Here is a 21,932-nt window from a genome sequence, read left to right on the forward strand (position 1 = left end):
ACAGTACAAAACACTGGTTTTACTCCCAGTGGAAGGGCAGAAAATTACAAAAATATATCTTCTTTAATCCAAGATTGTTGTAGTTTAGAGCATGCCTGATTCTTCCTATTTCCCTGTGGTCTCACTTACTGAAGTTGGTCTGATCAGAGCTCCTTGGGACAATGAGAGTGTCATAGTGAAAACTTAGTGCAATTGTTGTTAAAAAAAAAAAAAAATCAGTAGCAAGTCAAGAAAATTTCCTACATGAGTCAATGTCCCAACCCCTTCCCACCCAAAACCCTACACCAAACGTAGTGTGGCATTTCAGCATGGCTTACATTTTTACCATCTTAAAGTCCTAAGTCACCTCTGTAAGGCCCAAAAATACTTCCTGATTTTTTTTTAAACGCATGATCTGTTTAACAATGACCAAAGTTTAACAGTGACTGAGGTGTTGAATTAGGATTTCAGAAAATAAGTCCTTGGGGCAGCTCAGTTTAATTTTCCTTGTCTTCCTCCTTCTGCAAAACTTATTTAGACCGTAAGGAGCTGCACCTTGTCATGCTTTGGTGACACTACAGCCCTCCTAAAGCAAGAGAGCCGAGTTTGCAAAGAGGAACTTTGGCCATTCCAACGCAGGAGTCGGGACACCAGGGAACCAAATGGTGCTGTTTTAGTCAGAAGATCCACAGCCTGCTGTACAAACAGCACCTTGAGGAGGTGAGGCTTGGTTTGGTTGTAATGCTGCAGAGATGAAAGCCTCCCTTTCACAGTTATGGGTTCAGCAGGTCCCTCGACAGCAGAATGACATCTTGCAGGGCACCGACGCTCCACGGAGCTGCTTTACCTGGAAAGCAGAAGAATTAGTACAGCTGGAGATTTGCAATTAAAGAGCTCACAGGCAGAGATGAGAACCCACGTGCAAAGTGGAAAAAAAAAATCCCAATGGCCACAGAAGAAAAGGCAGCATCATTCACTGGGATTGCCACCAGTCCCCTCCAGCAGCTCACGCATCTGGTGGCACCGATGGGATGTTAGTGCCATGCCAGGAGAAGAGATACCAAGGGAAGACAAAAGCAGAATTAGATGAGACAAAGCCCAGACGCTGGAAGATCCTGTGGCCAGTCACTGTGCAGAGCAGAGAAGGGAATGTGCACAGGGAGGCACATGGAACCCATTCTGGACCTCACAGCTTTTTCACCCCTTACCCATCAACACACATGGACCATCCTCCTTGCTATGGATGCTCCTCCTGACACCCTACTGCCTTAACTGCTTCGGGGTTAAAAAACAATCTTAATAGGAACTTACTACACTCCAGGAAAGAGGCGAGAGCCCTCTGGTAGGACTGCAGAGCAGCAGAACAGGGTGTGCTCTGCAACAGCTGTTACAGCAGCATCAGGGACCAACTGGCCTTCAAACCCAGCAAAAATTGCTTTTTGACTATCTCTTTTTGTCCCCTGCTGTGAACCTCTGGGAAATCCTTAACAGCAGCACCAAAGCTTTGGCAATTTGTTGTATTTATAGTGAGCTGCTGCCTGTGTTGGTGATTTGCACCCCCTTCAGATGAGGATAAATGATACCCCTCCATTTACACACAACTTGTCATGGCTGCCTGCTGGGGAAAAAAAATAAGCTGCTATAAACCCCAGTACAATTCACCGGGCATCATCCAGAATTGCCTGCAGCTTTCACTGGAAAAAAAATCCATTAGACCTGCTCCCTTGAGAGTGAACACCTCGCAGTAACAAACGGAACAATTCCATGCTCCATTCAGAGCTGCACAGGCAGTCAGGATCTGGAAAGGATGTAGTCCTAGAGAAGACAACAACAGTGTAACCCGTATTTTACAGACTCCCAAGACTCAAGTACATCAAAGGCTGAACCCTGCAACTGTGCTGAAGATGTCTCTATCCAATTCAATGCTATCAGTGCCTGAAAAAGGGATGAATCCAGAATCCAGCCCTTACATGTGGTGCATCTTTCCTCTAAAACATCCTGCAAGCTCTCAAAAGCCCTTTAGACCCACGATGGTTGAATAAATATTCCTGTCTTCTTCCCTCAGCTTGTCACTGCTCCTTACACATAAATCTTTCTCCTTTCAAGAGCACTTTGGAAGATGCATTCCTAAACTGCTTCTGCGTTCTGCTGCTGCTGCTGTTAAGAGGGAAAAATGACAATCCATAGGGAAAACAAACTGAGGAATTTTACTCAGCCGACAGGAAGGACAGAGGCTTCAATCTGCCCCAAGAAAAACTTTCTATCAGTATTTATTTAGGAGCCTGATATCAGGACTAGCATTTAAATTCCAAGCTCCTTCCCCAGCTCTGGGCTGTCACATGGCACATATCGCCCTGGACAGTTGTGAAATTCCCCCAGCTGGGCTCAGCAAGTGAAGCAAAAGCAGAACTTGCTGCCTCCAACAGCTGCAAGTCAGCAGGGAGAGGAGTCACTGCTGATAGCCCAGATTACTGAAGCGCTTTCAAAGCCTTTCATGTACAAGGTGCCACAGAATTTATTCAGAACTTGTTTTTGGTTTCCTATTGAAGCTGACAAGAAATCCCCCAATGAGCTACACTAGAGTTAATAAGCTTAACAAGCTAACAATTTTATTTACCTTTTCAGAAACTGGTTCTCTCTGCAGCTGTTTTAATCTCTTTTCTCTTATTACACAAAACAAGCAGAGTGTTCTGTGGTGGGGGATGGACACCAGTTTGTTGGGGACATTTGCCTGTAACCTATTTTACTTCACTGCTCTCTACTCGAGTATCACTCAGTGCCAAATGATGAATCAAAGGCTTAACTCCATCACAGAGATCACAGAACCCGTGCAAATTCCCCTTGCCTTCTTGAAAGAAAGTTCTGAAGGAGCAAAGAGGAGAGGGAAATCTTCAAATCAAGATCTATTTATGGGATGAGAAAGAGCACATTTGGAGGATGGGATTTAGCTTTCCACTAACTCATTTTTGAAGATGTGCAGCAAATCCCATCATAAAACTTGAAAAAACATCTGACATCTGGGAAATTATGACCAATACAGTTCATATGGTTCAGGAATCAACTGGACAAGGATGCTTTTCGGCCTCCAGCACAGATTGAATTGGTTATCACGATACAAACACTCTTTCCATTGCTCAGTTTGCTTTCTTTGTGTAGCTCTATAATAATTTCAGAACAATTCCTGAACTTTTTATCCAAATGCCTCTCTCAATACTAGAGCAAATACATACAGAAACATACATATTAAACCAGTGGTTTCCATGAAGCTTTTTAAGGAGGTGTTAATGTCCAAGTGATCTGGCACCTTTACTCTGCGACAATCTTTGATTTATACTTTCCCCCTCTTGGCACACAGAAATTGTGCCTGCAGGATTAGAGAGGCCATTGACAGAGCTGCTTCCCTGCTGCTGGAATGAGGTTGCAAAGAGGGGATCTGATCCAGCACACATTCGACAGAGGCAGCAGTGGGTGGCTTTTATATGCACAGAAAGGGCTGTGTTTGGGTAAGATTTTGAAGTGGTCTCATTAGTCTGCCTTACTGGAGGAAGGTGGTTATTTCTTGTTGCTCCACTGCCCAAAGGAATCTGGGGGAGGGGGGAGGGAGGATCTACTGAGAGCTAAAACCTTAAAGCCTCCTGAAAAAAAAAAAAGGAAAAAATAGCAACAACCTTCACCCAACAGTCCAATTTACACTGTCTGCTGTTCTTTGATGCCTCATGTAAGACTGGAAACAAATCTGCACAAGGACAAAGCACTAAAGGAAAGAAAATTAACTGCACAAGAACAATTGGAGAGGTAAATGTGGCTTCTCCCCTGTTGCTGCTCCACACCAACTGCCTTTTAATTAGAGAGCTATTTGCATTACACAGGGAGAGACCACAGAATCTCAATCACTCCCCCAAACACAGATGCAAGTGAAAGCACAGGTCTTTCAGCAATGGGAGGGGATCTCAAACAAACCAGCCCAGAGCCTCCCACACCATGAATGCCAGTTTGGGGGTAGGGGAGGACTGGGGCAGGCACCCCAACAGAAGACCTGTTAAAAGTTTGTTCCCTGATTCACTGTGGGCAAGTCTGAGCTGCCCTTTCTGCAGCTCTATCCCTCTCCTCCCATCTGAACACAAGCACCTATGAAGAACCTCCTGATTAGTTTAATGGGATTGTCAATGGTCAAACTCAGCAACAAACTCAAAAACAAATTTGCAAAGAAGTCTCTTTACTGGAGACAGGATTTGTGAACTGTTTGGGATATACTCTCCAAGCTGCACAAAAAACCAGAGAGCTTGACACCTTTTACAGCAAATGTATCCCCAAAGAAGCTTTCCCAAAATCAGCACTGCTAAGGGGCTGTCTGTAAGATGATCTCCCCCTCTAAAGTGAGTAGCTCTGTTTGAGCGAAATAAAAGTATGCCTGAAACAGCAAGGACTGCAGAAAATGTGGAATTTAATAGCTGTTGCACTGTGGCAGAAAGGAGGAATTCCCACAGCTGAAAAGAGGACTGGGTGGCCAAGAACAGGGACCCAGGATGAGCTGATACCTTCGGTGATAGCGGTGGAGTGCCTGCTCCAGGGAAGCAATGTCAGATAACACGAACACACCTCTCAAGAGACAAATGGTTTCCAGAAAGCTCTCTTTGTTCATCCAGTATTTTACTATTAGACATCTTGTCCTGAAGCAGTGCCATGATTGAGATTCTTCTGTTCTCACTCTTTGGGAAAAAAACCCTCTGATCCCATTTCCAAAAGTTCACAGAGAAAGTAGGAGTTAAAAGGAAAAGGGTGGGAGATGTTGGCTATTTGAGCAGGTCATGGTGACTCAGATCTCTGCACTCTGGGTTTAACAAAGCTGGATCCCAAAGTACAAACTGCACAAGCTGAAATTATTAGAGCAAACACAGGGCAGCTACAGGGAACAGCAAAAGTCAGGTAAGGACTGATAGGAGTCTTCTAAATCAAGAACTAGTTGTTTACACATAAAGGCTTGACTCACACCCTTCATTGTTTCATGGCTCCCAACTATTTCCTGATTTTCACAGAGAACTAATGCAGTGATTTTGGAAACAACCAATGGAGCATACGGTGGTGCATGGTTCAGATGTTGGCATGCATGTGCTCAGAGCAGATGTGGTGTTCCCCCTTTTCCAAAGCCAGGAGATGGGCAATGTGAGTAAAGTCTGTAAAATCTCCAGTTAGAAGTTCTCAAGATCTGCATTTTTATAATTAGGAGAGCTTATTTCAGCCAAAGTAGGACAGATTTTAGAGTAGGCCTTGCTTGGATGAGAACACAACTTGAATAGTGTGGATGGCTTGATGCAAATAAAAATAAGAGATGCCGATACCCTGATGCCATAAATCAACAAGCAGCATCTCTGTGTGCTGAATTGTTGCCATAAATCTTCAGGCCAAGAATAGGCACCCGAAGTTTTGGGTTGTCACACCACTTCCATCTCAAAAAGACAAACATATTTAAGGAAAGTTCGTTGCTAAGGGATAACTGCTAACAGCATCAGTGAGGGCCCACAGTCCTCTCTGTGTCACAGACCAACACGGGAGCACACTGGTACAAATCTCGTGCAGATCCTTTCTCTCCCAGGCTCATAGCAACGGCAGTGCCTGGGAAAGCAGCCCTGGATCCACGACCCTTGATCCACAGCCCTCCATCCACTGTGAGCACACAGAACTGCCAGCAGCTGCCCGAGAGGGGAAGTTCAGTCTGTCAAACCCTGTCAGCTATTTGGGACACGTGTATCCCGTTGTGCTGCTCTGCAGGGGAAAGAGGAGGGCAGACAGCCCGGGGGCAGTGACAGGGTTATTGCAGGAGCAGGGGAGGACAGAGCCATGCGTGCTGGGAACAGGCCAAGGGGCTGCAAAGGAAAGGGATAATGCTTGGGGCAAAGAGGGAGACTGTGACTGCCTCATCCCTGCCAACTTAGCACAGCAGAGAAATAAAGGAGCTGTCTCGATTAACAAGAGCTCAGTGAGCAAGTCTAACTGGATGGATGGCAGCAGTACCTGTATTTCACATCAAACACTGTTGAATCTTCGTCCTCGTCGTCTTCTTCGTTCAGAGGAGCCATTTCTACCCGCTCGGCCGGGGTGGTGATTATGTCATACTTCCTGGTCTTCTTAATCCTCTTGCCAGACCTGAAACACAGAGGTGGGAAAGATTGTCTTTATACAGTATTCCTTGGAGAGGCTGGAGCTGTTCCCACCAGCTCTGACTCTGATTCAGACCCCCCAAGAGGAACACTGCAGAACCAGCCTCCGTCCCCTCCTGCTGCCTCTCCAAGGCCACCGTTTGTGCCTGTCTGTAGAGCAGTTTCTCGTCAGCTGCAATCCAGATCAACGTCAGTCTTTCCACTGCTGACAAACCCGAGATGCTCTGGCACCCAGGGCAGGCACACGAACGCTGCAGCCACCACATCCTCCTGCTGCCACACTCAATAAGTGAGACATGGGCTTAATCAGCTGAAGCAGCCACTGGTTTAGCGAACATGTTCAGATGAGAAAGCACAGGTTAAGTCCTGCTGAGCCATGGGAATGTTCTAGGCAGGATTAGGAGCAAGGAGGTGATGATGTCTGCGTACAAATAGCCTGCTCTCTTTCCCAACCAGGCCAAGCTCAGGATTCCCACAGCAACAACCTTGAGTCTCATCTGAGCAGTTTCAGGCTCCATGCTGTGTAGGTGCTATGAAAAATAATCAGCTATCATTCAAAGCTAACAGTACCTACCACCCCTCCTCCCACAGACACCAGCCTCACCTTCCTTTGGAAATGGAGATGCTCACACACCTGCACATCCCACGGTTTTGGGAGATCTATTTTCTAACACTTTCAATTAACAAACACTTGGTGTGTGGCTTTTCAACTTATTCTCTGCCTCTAGCTTGAACTGCATGGGTCCTTTTTTTTAATTTCACCTACTGCTTTCATGCAGACTAGGAAGGTCACACTGCTCATGCATGAATGCATTTTTGTGATTATACATTCAAGAAGGTGTTGATGTGTACCCAGCCAGCCTTCAGGGAGAAAAGTGGGTGGTTTTGGTTAACAAAATGCAGAATTTTCCCCTTTGCCTTTTATAAAATAAAACTCGCACCTGCCAAGCATGAGAAGGAAGCTAGTGCAGGCACAAGCAAGCAGCCCTAATTTCTGGTAATCACAGCTAGTGCTCTGAGCAGTCAGCACGTCACGAGTGTACTTTCACCAACAAGAAGCCTTGCCCTGGCATGTCATGTGAGCTGTGCTGGATTCAAAAGCACAAATTTTGCCTCAAGATGTCTTTAAAAGAGTTACACAGCCACAGGAACTGGGGTGTGAGCACTGCAGAGACATTGGGACTCCAGCCCTGAGTGTGCATCTCTACCACAATGGTCCCTTCCAAGCTTAAAGTTAAGGAAATTTAAATCAGTGATGAGCTCTGATGTGGAAATCTCAGTACCTCTGCCAAGCACTGCTTTTGGGCAGTAGTCCAAGGCTGAACAAACAGGTCCCACCCCTTGGGATGAAGCAGTCTGCATTTCTTCCCTGTTCTGAAGGCTGAGGTTGCATCAGGAGTGAGGAAAAAGTCACCTCCTGGTCTAATCTTTAGAGCGATCTGTGCTGCTGTGTCACGCAGAGCACAGGGTGGTTTGTTCTGTTGAAACAAGCAATTTTATATCCAGGGCAGCAGGACTCTTAACCCAAACACTTGAAAATCCTTTTGAAACCACTTCTCTGTTACTGTGCTTCCCTGCTAAAACCTAGCAGCAAAGTGATGCAGGGAGGTCTCCTCTTGCAAGTAATGCATTGTTTTTACAAGAAATATTTACTCATGCTGGGAAGCCTAAATATAGACCAAGACTAACCTGTCAGAATTAACCAAGCACAGCTTTACCACTTTGCACTCCCATACAGGCTACAAGGGTTTCCATAGATTCCTCTTAAGATCCTACCCGAGTATCAGGCCCACTTTACTGAGACCCATCCTTCCTCATTTCCTCCATTACAAAACATAACTTATTCCACAGGCTTCATCTTAAAACAGTTAATAAAGGAGTGGTTGAAGAAATTACTGAAGAACAGATATTTTTAGAAAGGGGAAACTAGAATCCTTTTGCCTTCAGCCATTCATTAATCAGTCTATTTGGGCTACACTTTCAAGAGGACCTGGAGAAGAACTCACTGTACAGTGACCTATTAATCCCCACAACCTCACTTAATGACCGTGCTCATCCAGGATAGGGAGAAAGCTCATTTTGCTGCTGGTTTTTGGCTAAGCTGCTACAACCAGTTGTTTGCCATTGATAAGGCAAAAAGGTCTTTCCTTGCCACCTCTTTCTCAATCCATTCCACCCCAGATTATCTAGCTAATTTGTCATTAATCTGCTTTCCAGCTGTCCGTTTTCTCATTTGCTCATTTGAACAACTCCCCCAGGCTTCATAAACACCAGAAGAATTACCCTAGCTAACTTTGCAGGAAAGCCTTGGGAGTTTCCCCACATGCACACATAATAAGGCTGCCTGTCAGGAAACTGCTTCACATTAAAACTCCTGAACCTCAGTGGGATCCCTGTAACCATCAGCAACAACAGCACAAAAATTAAAAACCATTTTACTCAGCAGGTGGGACCAAGCAACAGAGTCAGCAGAGCAGCACAGGGCAGGAACTACAGAATACAAATGTTTCATGAACTTTGGAGACCTCCTGGACAGGATCAGGACACACGAGACCTCATGGGCAAACAGACCATCTCCTTTCCAGACACATTCATTGTGTGGGGGTTTTTAAAAGCAAACAAGAAGCATGATGGAAGCTATGGTCAGAGTGTGGCCCTAGCACAATGACAATGCACTCCTCAAGTGGTTCAGCCAGGGTAGAAGTGGTTCTGGGTAGTTTAGCAGAGAAAACCATCTTCTACTTAAAAAAATCCTGTTGCTCCTAGTGATTCAGCCACCCCCTGTAATTAGGAGGGAGTGCTACAGCTCTTGCCCAGAATTCTGAGGAAAGAAAACCCAAATTAAGTGGAAACAGGGATATTAACCTTTGACTGCACACCCAGTGCTGAGGCACCACACACCACAGCAGGGTCTGCCTGGTCCATCCGAAATCGGACGTGCATCCTTCTCCAGACTGCAGGGAAACACAACACACAGAGACAGAACGCTGACTTTGTGTCTGTACTTTGACCGGGGGCTATTTTGATCAAGCACCAGTCATATGCAGCACTTCATCCTCCTCTCTGAAGCATCATGTGGTGGGGTAAGTGCTCGAATCAACTCACTGGTTCATTGTATTATTTACGCCTCTAATCTATTTTAGTCCACAACCCTGACATTCAAGGATTATTCTTCTCCTGACCCAGAGAGAGAGGTCTCTGCATTTCTTACCTCCTGCTAAGAGATGTAGAAGGAGGGGACCATCCCCTGGAAAAAAAAACCAAACCCCAAAAAACCCCTTATCCCCTCTAAGTAGGGTGCTTACTGGAAGTCTGATTAATCCAGTCCCACCTAGAACTGCAGCAATGTTATATCTGGAATGGCATTAGGACCACTTTATTTCCTGTTAATGGACTCACTTAACAGTTAAAAAAAAAAAAATTATGAACTATAAACCTCAGGAAACTCCAGGCTTCCTACCAGCTGATGAATTAGATCAGCAATATCTCATTACTGTTGATCTCTCTGGGCATCTCTGCTCTCTGGATGGTGCTGAATACAGCAAAGTTGAAGCACTTAGCCAAGTCCTCACGTGCTTTCTGGAGATGGGGCATGTAGTGACAGGACAAGGAGGAATGGCTTCCAACTAAAAGACAGCAGGTTTGAAATAGATATTAGGAAGATATTCTCTACTGTGAGGGTGGTGGTGAGGCCCTCGCACAGGTTGCCAAGAAAATCTGTGGCTGTGCCATCCCTGGAAGCATTCCAGGCCAGGAGGGACGGGGCTTGGAGCAATCTGGTCTAGTGGAAGGTGTCCCCACCCATGCAGGGGGGTTGAAATGAGGAGATCTTTGAGGCCCCTTCCAGCCCCAACTGTGATTCTACGATTCCACAGTCAATGGTGCTGCCTGCCCATGGCTTTCAACATAGGTCACAAATATGTTTTGGGGTTGGATGTTTGGTTGATTGTGTTGGGTTTTTTTTTCCCTCTCCATTTAATGTAATTTAATCTGAGTTATTCTTTCCTGTTGCTGGCAGAAGTCTTGTCTTTGCTGGAGTACTCTAACTGGTTATAACACAATTAATTTTAAATCAGTAAAACTCTCTGGGGTTAAGCCTTGGATGGCCCGAAGCAATTGTCCAGCTCACAGAACAAAGGGTCTTGTATCCTACAATCATATGTTTGAACCTCTCTCCTCAATCTGAGTCATTTATACCAGTTTTGCTATTACTAGAAAACTAAGCTAAAAATGGTATTTGAGAAGAAATCAAAATTGAACAAGTGGCAAAATAACAACGCAAGGAGATGCAAAATAAGCAGGTAGCTTCTCTCTAAAAATCTAGATATACAGCAGCTTTTCCACCCTGGATTCTGTTTCTTCAAGGGCAGGTCAAGACATGAAGCACACACTTATAGAGCAGACTCTTCTGCAACTAAAGCTTTGGGTTGCTCTCAGCTGGCCCACTGGAACAAAAGCAACTTATCAGGTTTCCCTAGAAGGCACATGGTCTACCAGCACAGTTGGCCACATCTGAAAAATTGTGTTTCCTGTGAGCTGATCCCAAGAGTTGCATTGCAATGGAATGAACCGAGCTGCACCAGGAGAGAGAAACAGGGCAGAACACTGAGGTAAAAAGGCAAAATCCAAAACACAGATCAAAGAGTGAGTTCAGCCACACACAATCTGTTGCAAGACACTGGGTTTCTTAGTAATGCAAACTACCCAACTATTTGATTGAGAATAACATGGAATTTGGTTTGTTGTGGAAATGGTTTTGGGTTGGGGGCATGCAGAGCCCGCGGGTACAGGAAAGAAAGCAAACCCAGAACCAAGCTTGCAAAAAAGAATAAATAAATAAATACTATTAGCAAATTAGACCTTGCCACATGCAGACAAATAGCAAAGTCTTGGCTGGCCTTCATAGACCCCAGCAGCCACAAAGAGAAAGGCAATTCAGACCACTTTGGGTGATACCACATTCTGAACTAGAGAACCATCAGATGAATTCAGAGTATAACATTTTGAAAAGGAATAAAGAGGAATTTCTGAGTGTTGCCTTAACTGAGCTGAAAACTGGAGAAATATATCTATTCCTGCTCAAACAAAAAAGGAAAATAATATGAACAGAAAAATATGTAAAAATGAGATGCATATGAAAAATGTATAAAATATTAATCCAATGCCTGTGATGAGTATCTGGCCACTCATTGGTTTATTTCATCTCTACAACCCATACATAAAAGGATAATTTACTTCCAGCAACCCACAACAATTTCAAAGTGAAAGTTTAATCAAAGATCGGATTTCAGCAAAATCTCTTTAATAGGAATCCATGACTCTTCAGGAAAAAAAACAGCAATGTTTTTGACTAAGTGTGAACAAAGCTCTTATTCTGATGGAGAAAAGCTTTACATTTACTGAGAGTAAATCCTTTATCTCTTCTGCAACAGAATCTCCACTGATCTGTGTTGTCAGCTACAAGTGTGATGCTGTACAAACATACCTGTTGGTATTCTTGTCTCGTCTGCAACTGGGATAACTGTTTACAAACAAGTGCTCTGTCAGATAAAGAAACATACTCAGAAGCCAATAGCTTAATTTTCCACTTCCCCAGCAGGTTCTACCAAAGATATACAAGACATCTCAGAGGGTTTTAACATATTTTAACATATCTTTAATGCTGCATTAACTCTGATCAGCTGTATAATGACAACTTTGGCACGAGAGAATTAATCCATCTTTCCCAAGGTGACTTTAACCTGGACCTGTTTTTGCTGATAATGGTATAAGGAAGGCCTTTAAAGGTTATACATTTGCCCTCTTTGGCTGCAAATATTCAGCCTTACGCCAGGTCTCCTTGACACAAGATCTTGCTTTATACTCCGGAGAAACTGTGGCAAAGAAAATAAACTCTCCAAGATGACACAGAACTAGGAGTAGAAACTTAGCTCAGAATGAAAAACCTTGGTTATAGACTTCCTAATTCTAGCTCATATAACCTCTACCATTTCTGCTGTTTGTCCGTGACAACATTGTACAGCTGCGAAGCAAATATATTGATTAAAAAAAAAAAAATAAAAAAATCTCTTCAATACTTTATTGGGCTCTCCCAAACCACCTCACTTTATGAGCACATTTATTTGCGTTGCCTTTGCCAGCTGCTGCACACACTTAAGCAGAATACAGTTAAATGTCAATTTCTTCATAAAGTATCAGCCCTGATCATTTCGGTTTATAGACCATACTTTGGAATACTACCATCGAGAGCGCTGCCCTTCCTTCATGGAATTAGTTCAAAGCAGGAGAAGCAGAGCATTCAGCCATGCACAAAGGAGCTGCCTGAAGACAGAACAAGGAAGAATTTGCCAACTCCACTTGTTTAACTGCTTCTGTCACCTGAGCCATGGCTTCGCCTCCTCCCGATGCCGAGCGCCAGCTGTTCCCGTCTCTTTCCGGCTGCCCCTGCCCAGCAACCGGACACTGAGCTGTGACACTTCGCCATCTGGGCCTGCATCTCCGGCTGGGCTTTGTGTGTCTCCATGGTGAAGCACCCCATGGCTCCCTGGGCACCCATCCCAGTGACCCACCACCACCACCAGCCCCACGCATTCCCAAATGCTCCAACGGAGTCTCACGCGTTTCGCTCCGTGCCCACTCCAGTCCCGGCGCCCACCGCGGACGCACGCAGCGGGTGTACCCCACGCTGGAAAATCCCACTTGGAACCCAACTCCTGCCCTGATTTCCTGCAGGAGCGGAGGAGGGCGCGGGTCTGCCAGGCCGGCAGCCCCGCACGGCTCCCCAGGGGCTGCTGGGCCAGCCACACACGCTTGGGGCCGGGCTTTGAATGCATCATTAGCGGGCAGGTCACGCTATTATTATATAATATATGATTATATATGATTGTATATAAGATAAGTATTATATATAAAAATAATAATAAAACAGGAGGAGCTTCCCCCCTCCGGCCCTCCGGCCGGTGCCCCCCATCGCGGGTGTCCCCCCTTGCCCCGCCGGGTCCCGGGTTGCCACGGGCGGTCCCCACCTGAAGACGCGGAGCAGGAGGCAGGCGATGAGCGCGGCCGTGAGCGCGCAGGCCCCGATGACGGCGGCTTTGAGCGCGGAGAGGTCGCGGAGCATCCCGGGCACGGGGCTGAGCCGGGCCCCGCTGTGGTTGCCGGGGCCCGGCGCGGCGGGCGGGCGGCTGCCGTTGCCCGCCGGCGGCTCCAGGCTACCGCGGGCGGCGGGCGCGGCGGGCAGGAGCAGCGGCAGAAGCAGCGAGGCCGCGAGCAGCGGCAGCGGGGCGGCGGCGGGGCGCATCCTGCCCGCTCCGGCTGCTCCGGCTCCGGCCGCACCGAGCCCCAGAAGGCAGCGCCGGCCGGCCCGGCCCCCGCCCCCCCGAGAGGCACCGCCTCCCGCCGCCGCCGCCGCCGCCGGGGCCCCGCGGCCGGGCACGGCCGGGGCCGGGGCCGGGGCCTCCGCAGCCTCCGCCCCCGGAGCTTCTCGCGGCTCCGCCGCTGCCTTGGGCCCCGCTGCTGCTGGGGCCGGCGCTGCTCCCTCGCTGAGCACGACCAGCTCTTATTAGAGAGGATCCAAGGGGGCTGCGATGGTGGGGAAGGGTCGACAGGGGCCATAGGAGGAGCAGCTGAGGGCACTTGGTTGTTCAGCCTGGAGAAGAGGAGAGGGAGCGCAGAGTTCACCGCGGGCTGCAGCTTCCTCGGGACGGGCAGCTCCGAGCTCTGTGGCCAGCGACAGGACCCGAGGGAACGGCTGGAGCTGGGTCACGGGAGGTGTAGGATGGATATTAGGAAAAGCTTTTTTCACCCAGAGGGTGGTGAGCATCGGAATAGGCTCCCCAGAGCAGCGGTCACGGCACCGAGCCTGACAGAGCTCAAGATGTATTTGGACAACAGTCTCAGGCATAGGGTGGGATGGTTGGGGTGTCCTGTGCAGGGCCAGGAGTTGGACTTCGATGATCACAGTGGGTGCCCTCCATAAAGTTCTCTGTGTCTGTGATTCCGTGGCCACTTTTAATTACAACACACAACATCGGCCCAGCTGCAAAATGATCACAGGGTTCACACTGCCATCAAACAGGGCACGGACCTCCCGAGCTGCTGGGTCAGCACAGCCCAGCTGCTACATCAACAATTCCTACATCAGATTTATGTCCTTTGCCTTTCCACTGATCACAAGGGCTCTGCTTCCAGGGTAGTGTATTTACAGATGTTTCACATCTTTAAAAATGTAAGATTCGTGGAAATCACAGCCCTGGTCCTGCAAACCATCCTGGGGCACTGAGCATGTGAGTGGTGCCATCAGCCATGCCAGACAGGGAGCATAAATCATAGAATTATAGGAATCACAGAACATCCTGGGCTGGAAGGGAATCACAAAGATCATCCAACTCCTGGCCCTGCAGAGGACAGCCCCCAAAATCCCACCCTGTGCCTGAGAGCGTTTTCTAAATGCTGCTTGAGCTCTGGCAGGCTCGGAGCTGTGACCACTGCCCTGTTCCAGTGGTTGGCCACCCTCCTCTAGATCCTCCACCATCTTCATATCCCTCCTTTGAACACTCTCTAAAAGCTTTATATTCTTCTTACATTGTAGCACCCAAAACTGCACACAGTGTTCGAGGTGAGGAGTAAATGAGGGAGCAAAGTGTCTGTGCCACAATGGTGCCAAATACAACTTATTTTTGCTTTCCGTGTTCAGTATTGGCAAGAGCTTCATAGCTGCTAAATAATTGTATGTGGGGATAGGAGCACATTGGCACTGAAATGACGTGAAACAAAGAGGGGAAAGATGAAAGAGCTGATTTCTGTTCTATTAAACTCTGTACTTCAGGGCTGGCATGGCAAGGTATAATCTATAGGAACGCATGACTAAGCTGTGCAGGAGATGACAGAGGTGTATTCCTGCAGGCAGTGTCCCACTCGAGAGGTGGCAGTGAAATAATGCCTGGTTCATTGGCCTCTCTGGCCAATTGGGATGCTGTATCAAATGCCACCCACTCGGTAATAAAAGCATCCTCTGTGTTTTGCAGGAAGTTCTTTGGGATGAGGAAATTTTGACGTGGACACTGTGCAGAAGGCCCCCTAGACCGTCTGAATTGGGCATTGTTCCGGCTTTATTTCGTTGCTGACTTTTGTGCAGTTTCCCGGTTTCCAACATGGGGCCTCGGTTTATTTCTGTTCAGAAGAAAATAAAATAAATAAATCAGTAAAAATTCCATCTGGGCAGGAGGTCAGATTGGTGGTGCGGGCTATTTCCCAAACACTGGTGTGAGCGCTCCTTGCATGAGTTATTATTTGTAAACACTGACCCTGTTGCTGGCCTTGCCTGTTCTGAGATGTTTGCCAGCTGCTGCCTGGCCTCTGGCAGATCTCTCTGGCAGAGCAGTGCTTCCCCATAGGATGAGGGAAGACGTGTAAAGGACTTCCAAAACAAGAACCACCTCCCTCAGTTTGAGTGAATATATCGGAGGTGAAGAGCCATTAACACGACAGTTTTGGAGAGCATAATTTTTATCAAGCGGCTTCAGGATTTCTTGGTTTGGTTTGGTTTGGCTTTTTTGTAGGTTTATTTTTTTTCTCCTCAGATGCTTTACTGGTATTTCACATGTAATTTGCCTAATTTGGGAATCATTCCTGGGTCCTGGTCTGGAATGTGGGATTTCGCAACTCTGTTCTTCAATGACATCATGTGGTTTGTTCTGAACACAGCAGTAATAAATGAGAGCAAGGGGAGTTTACCAGCCCTTCTATAATAAACATTTAATCTGAACAGTCTTTTTTGGGGGATCTGAACTAATTTGTGGGGTTTAGATTTTTCCTAGTAAGTCTTGTTTTCCATGTATACAGGACAAAGGGTCCCACTTGGATAACAAGGAAGCTACATCTTGGTTTCATCTCCCCTTTAGCAGTGGTGGCTGTGAAAGCCAGTGCTCCCAAGAGCTTTGGTAGAAGAACACAACTTTGAGAAGTCAAGAGGAAATTCAGTCAGTGAAAAAGGCAGAAAGTATTTGGTTTCCCCTCTGATGAAGCTTGTGTTTCATTCCTGACACAAACACACTCCTGGAGGAGAAGGCTCTGCGGGCTGCAGGGCTGGGAGTTGGTGTAGCTTTTCTCCCTGCTGAGCTTTCTTCCCGTTTACACCTGTTTGGTGTCGGAGCTCTCAGTAGCAATTGCATTTTTTGTAGAAGAGTCTGTGCTGGCTAAATAGAAGGAGTGCGTGTGTTTCTGTATGCAATTGCTTCTGGGAATGGCAGATTTCTGTATTTATGGATGCTTGTTGCAGGAGCAGCCCTGTTTGTGGGGAAGGCTCTTCATGCACTGCTTAGCAATGCATATGAAGCTTGAGCTGCCCCTTCCTTTGTGCTCTCAGATGGCCTCCAGGCAGCACCCAGATGTATTTTTAGCTCTCAGAATAGGGAAAATTTGCAAGAAATTGTGCAGAGAAGAAATAAGCAAAGGAGTTGAAGCTGGCTCAGTCATCAGATTTAGGCAGGCTGGATTTGCAGAAATAAATGTTTTTGTGAGAGAAATGAAATGTGTACAAAATGAGGCAAACTACATTCCCAAGGATTTGTTGCAGAAGTAATACACCTTCTGGAAAAGGCCAGGGTCCAGCAAAGAAGGAAATAAAATGGAACTGGTAAGATATCAGTGCTCCATGAGCATACCTCTGACATCTCAAAACCAAAAAGCCAGGCTACTAGCAGAGATACAAATTCAAGGAGCAATCACCTCTCCATCAGAGGGTGTTTGAGCTTGGATGTCAGACAAGAGAGCACAGGGTAATTGCAAGATTTAATCATTCTTCCAGTGACTTGATAGATAACCTCAACCAGCAGTGCAGTAAAACTGCAATGCCTCATCTATCACGAGTGGTCCAAGGGCTGCAAAGATGTCCTATTGCTAATTAAAGACCAGTGATGTAGAGAAACAGGAGCTTCAGATATACTTGGACAAGTCTTTGCACATTCCTAGTTAGCACATTACATTAGCCTGTTACTTCTATAACCCTCTAAACCATTTATGGCTTTTTACAGACATTAAAAGCCAGTGTTACTGCTGCAAAAGGCTTGTAATTTAAGTCTATGATAAGCAGCAGATTCCTTTAAATGAGGTTGGTACAGTCATTAAGCTGGGGTGCAGAGATTATCTCTTGAGCAGGTTCTACAATATTGCTAATACACACGACGTTGCAGTGCAGCAGTTAATCTAAAAAAAACAGGGAAAGGAAGGACAGCAGTAAACCACAAATCTTTGTTTAGTTTGGATAACAATAATCAAAGAACACAAAAGCCGATTATGATTTTGCCTCTCACTGCTTCACTGCCTATTCATGCAGTCTGTCCTGGCTGGCCTGCTGAAGTGCAACCTGAACAAAGCTGACAAATAAGTCAAGCCTTTTTTTTTTTTTTTTTTTAATAATTTTCAAATGGTGTCCTTAGACTGGTTTTCTTCATTTCAGCTGCATGAAATAAACTCATCGGGGTGGTAGTAGCTAATCTTGCAGCCTCAGATGGCTTTAGAGGTTCATTGATGATGGTAAAGTGATTGCCAAGTAGCAGGACTCCATCTAGAATTGCAAGTGACTGGGATATGAAATAAACAGAACTGGATTTAACCTCTACACTATCTCCCAGTCCAGCTGAACCATTGTCAGACATGGCACTTATTTTGTCATTGCAGGAAAATAAGTCAGACCAGCTCAAAGGGGAAATACCTGTGCTGTGATAGTGTTTCTCATCCATCAGTACCTACTTACCCATGTCTTAGAAGTCCTGCACAGGCAGAAGAAGCAGGGAATCCACCTGACCCCTTGTAGGATGCTGCTCTAACACATCGTGGCCATTGCCACTGTGAGAGTAGCTCGGGATGTCTGTACAGCCCTCAGCAGCAGACATCCCTCTGGAGTGTGCAGCTGGTCTCCAGAATGGCTGAAGGGCCCAGAGGTGCCCTGTCACTCACCTGTCCATCCCATGTGGAGCATCTCACCCTGGCAGTGCCTCTGGAGGGGTGATGCACTCTCCCTGTCCCACACCCTGCCTGTGATTTGGGGCTGCTGCTCCTGGGTGCTCTTCTGTAAAGCATGAACCACCCCAAAGGGCTACAGAAGAGGGAGTTGTTGGGAGCCACACACCTGGCCAAACATCTGTTTGCAGCTCCCAGGAATCCCAAACCCAGCAGAACAGGGAGCAGGGATGAGGCAAACTTTGCATCCTGGCTCTCCAACACATCCCCCTTGAAGCAGCAGCAGACTGTAATCCTGGTTTAACTGAGCAGTGCCTGTAACTGTCATCCCAGCACCGGCCTTCTCCCTGGAATGACAGTGATCTTGAGTTGCCTGGAATAATTCTCTGTGTGAAGCAGCTCCCCTGGAAGCTGTGAGATTAAATCCTTGTGGCATCTTGTTACGGGGATCAGCTCATAGGGGATTATAGATGCACAAGTGGCACCCGCTCTCTGGGGAAAGTAGGGAAACATCTGTTAACATCTGCAGCCAGGTTTCCAAATCCCCAGCGTGAAAACCACACCTAAGACTGTCTCATGACAAGATAGATATTGGGGGAGGGCATCCCAAAAGGTGTGCTGACAGCAGGAAATCTGTGAGTTCTCACTATGGTCTGTTGCTTTCTAAAAGGGCTGAATCCTGTGGTTTGTTAGTGGAGTTTTTGTTTGGTTGTTTCTGTTGCAATTTCCAGAGAAGGATTTTTCTGCTTTTACCTTAGCATCATGAAGCCTTATCTTTGTGTGGCTGGAGGGTCTCTATGGATGAGTGAAGAAATAGTAGGATTATGACTTTACTAGTTCCAAAGATAAAAGATAAGCAATCAGGAAAGGAAGGATTATTTCTTAAATTGCTAAAAATTCGCTGTTGCTTGTTATCATCTATTTAATTCAAATATCAGAAAGACACCTGGGGTAGGAATCGAGCTGCTCAGAAGATTCAGGTATCTCATCACTGAGAAAAAAAACCTCACACCTACATCCCACTCCATTTAAAAAGCAAAGCAGAAAGGGAAAGTGTCTTGATAGTTCTCCAGTAGCAAACCTGTTTTTTTCAACTAAATTTTGACACAAGAGGAGTGGGTGTAAAATATATTTGTTTCCCTTCAAACCAACTAAATAAATGTCGCTTCCTACCACACAAATTGTCACTTAAGCCTGCCTTTGTGAGCTGCAGTTTCTACCCGTCTCTTGTTTTTGCTTTTAAAATATTTTCAGCATCACCCCAAATACAGCTGATGATTTTTGGAAGCAGCACTTCACATGAGGTTGGCTGTGAAGAATTTGCCTGGCACTAAACATCTGCTGTCAGTGCTGTTATCAGCAGAGTGCCACAAACCCTTCCTCACCTGTGGGATGCTAATAGGTTTACTGCAGTTCAGATGAAAGATGTCTAATCCATAAGCCTATCCTGTTTCTCCCAATTTTCTTCCCCCAACCCAAACACCTGTGAAAGAATGTGGTGTTTATGAAGTTGGAGTCTGATACCACTATTTGGAGCCAAACATAACATATAATCCTCCCTAAGGATACACTGGGGTTCTACCTATAAAAATTTGCTAATTTAGTCCCTCCTCCAACTCTTGTCCCTGCCAAATCTGCCATGCCTCTAAATCCTGAGCACCAAAAACCCTATGAGCCCTTCTCCTGAGCCAGATGTACTTACTGTCTTCCAGTGTACCATAAACTTCATTTCAAATCAAGCCCCTTAAAATTTCAGTCCTAAATTCAAATCCTTACTGGTAGAGTGAACCCTGTTAGAGCATGAAGCCTCACCCAGTGCAGGGAACAGCGTGCCCATTCTCTAGGAGAAGAGCTGATAAAAAAATCAACTCATTTGAATTCAGCTCAGAAAAATTTTCTGCTTTATGTCATGCTTCCTGCCACCAGAATGCAAAGCCTTTTTAATCAGACTAAACATTCTCCAAATCCCTGGGCAGTGGGTAATAATGTCTACTTCTACAGTGTACTTCAAAGCCTCTCTTCAAAGCCTTCACTACCTGCACAGCACCAAAATGACCTTTATTTCACAGAGAGATAAAGCCATGCTGGGCAGCAGTGCCAGCCAGGGAAGGATGCAGCGATGGCATGGGATGCTCTGCACATGGATCTGTATCAGCTTCAGTCAGTGGCAAAGTGGGAAGGGCCTGGAGGTCACAGAACAGTGAAATCATGCAGACAGCTTTTCCACAGGCAAGTGGGCTTTAGCTAATGCCAGGCAGAGTGGTGTGAACCGACAGGCAAATGTCATTCCTCTGCTCCCACCTACTCCAAATCCTTTAGCATTGGGTGCTCTGGAGCAATCTGGCACCAGGTTCTCTTGTCCCAATTCCCTGGCTGCACTCCTCCATCCTACCTATCCTCCAGAATGCCCTTCCCTGGCTGCTGGCACAGTGTCCTGAAGGGAGGGATGCCACAGCATGGCAGGGACACTTGCACAGAAGAGCTCCTCTAACTGGCTACATTTGCCCATTTTCCCCAGGGCTTACAGATCAACGATTCATTTGCAGTTGAGAGTGTCCCTAGGAGTCCTGTCCCTGTCCTAGCCCCCTCCTCTTCCAACCAAGAGGTGCTGGGAGATGGGTTAAGGGAATTCAAGACTGCCTGCACACCGTGGCAGGTACCAAGGCCTAAACCTTGTTTGGAATTTCTAGAATCCCTCCTTAAATCCAACCCCAAACACCTAAAGCAAAGGAAAGGCAGTAGACTTCTTCACTTCTAAATTTTCACCTGCCAGCAGAGGAGCGAGCATAGATTTCAGGGAAATAGAGAGAGTTAGTTACGCTTCCCTGAATAATCCACTCTTGTCAATAGAGGTGGCTAATAGAGGCTCTGCCTGGGCATTTGGATGGAAATTAATGAATCAAGGAGACAAAGCCATGTGCAGTTTGCAGGCATGACACCAGCTCGGTGAAGGGAAACGATACATTGAGTTTTGTTAGAGAAGATTCTTGGTAGACATCTTTATTAAATGACCTGCCTCCCAGAAATGCTGAAGGACCCTTTGTTGTTTTTCTTCTGGCTCACTGTATTACATCTCTAGGGCTTCACATGGAGCATCTCCCCACACACTGCACTTTTTAGGCTTTTCACCCCATGGTGTGATCCTAATGAGCATCACCTTTAAAGCCTATAGGCATCTGCAGAGATGAAACTTTCAGGCTGCTCAGGTCTCAGATTCACTGCACTGGGGAATTTTCACCCCAAGTTTCTAGTCTATCCAGATTCCTTTGCATAATCTTTCAGCTTACCCTGGTGTTTGTGATCCCTTTCAACTTCATGTCACTGTGTGAATGGGTGTCATCCTTTTGTTTAATCCTTCCTTAGAGTCATCAATAAAAATGTCAGTAAAGACCAAAGACCTGATCTCTGTGATGCTCTAATAAACATAATTCTGTAACAGAATCAGTCCCTGTTTAGTATTCCTCTGTCTGCAGCCACTCAGCTGTGATTTGGTCCATGGATTATTGCATTCAGATCATCCAAAGAGGTAAATTTTGTGATATGTTATCAAGTGCTTTACCAAATCCAAAAAGGCTCACAGATTTTTAAGATCAGAAAGAAGCATGAGAACATCAAATCTGCTCCTTTCAATCCTCGGGTGAGCTTGCTAAGGTCACTTAAGGGATGCACTAAAGCATCTCTTCCAGAATGGCCAGAACTGGAGACCCCTTGAGGTGAAAAATCAAAACTTTGCTTCATTAACCACACATATTGCTTTTTTATTTTGTTTTAAAACACTTATTGTTAAACTTAATCAGGCTTTGCTTTCTAGATGTTGGGTTTGTGTCTTTTTTT

The 21,932-nt window shown here is 46.2% G+C and overlaps 1 protein-coding gene across 1 annotated transcript; it reads right to left on the reverse strand.

Annotated features, from left to right (window-relative positions):
• Nucleotides 1-303: 303 nt before the first annotated feature.
• FAM174B (family with sequence similarity 174 member B) lies at nt 304-13,446 on the reverse strand. The gene is made up of 3 exons (XM_082290531.1): nt 13,163-13,446; nt 5,992-6,123; nt 304-826 (listed from the first exon to the last, which is right to left on the reverse strand). Exons 1-3 carry the CDS (start codon nt 13,435-13,437, stop codon nt 823-825), a joined length of 411 nt encoding a protein of 136 aa, XP_082146657.1. The 5' UTR covers nt 13,438-13,446; the 3' UTR covers nt 304-822.
• Nucleotides 13,447-21,932: the final 8,486 nt, after the last annotated feature.

This window comes from Coloeus monedula, assembly GCF_965178545.1.
Source record: "Coloeus monedula genome assembly, chromosome: 14".
NCBI lineage: Eukaryota > Metazoa > Chordata > Aves > Passeriformes > Corvidae > Coloeus > Coloeus monedula.

Bases quoted from the DNA above. Each gene is read 5' to 3' on its own strand.
- FAM174B (XM_082290531.1), bottom strand. From the start codon at position 13,437: ATGCGCCCCGCCGCCGCCCCGCTGCCGCTGCTCGCGGCCTCGCTGCTT. The intron at 6,124-13,162 runs GTGGGGACCGCC...TCTGTGTTTCAG, and splicing joins CTCCTGCTCCGCGTCTTCAG to GTCTGGCAAGAGGATTAAGA.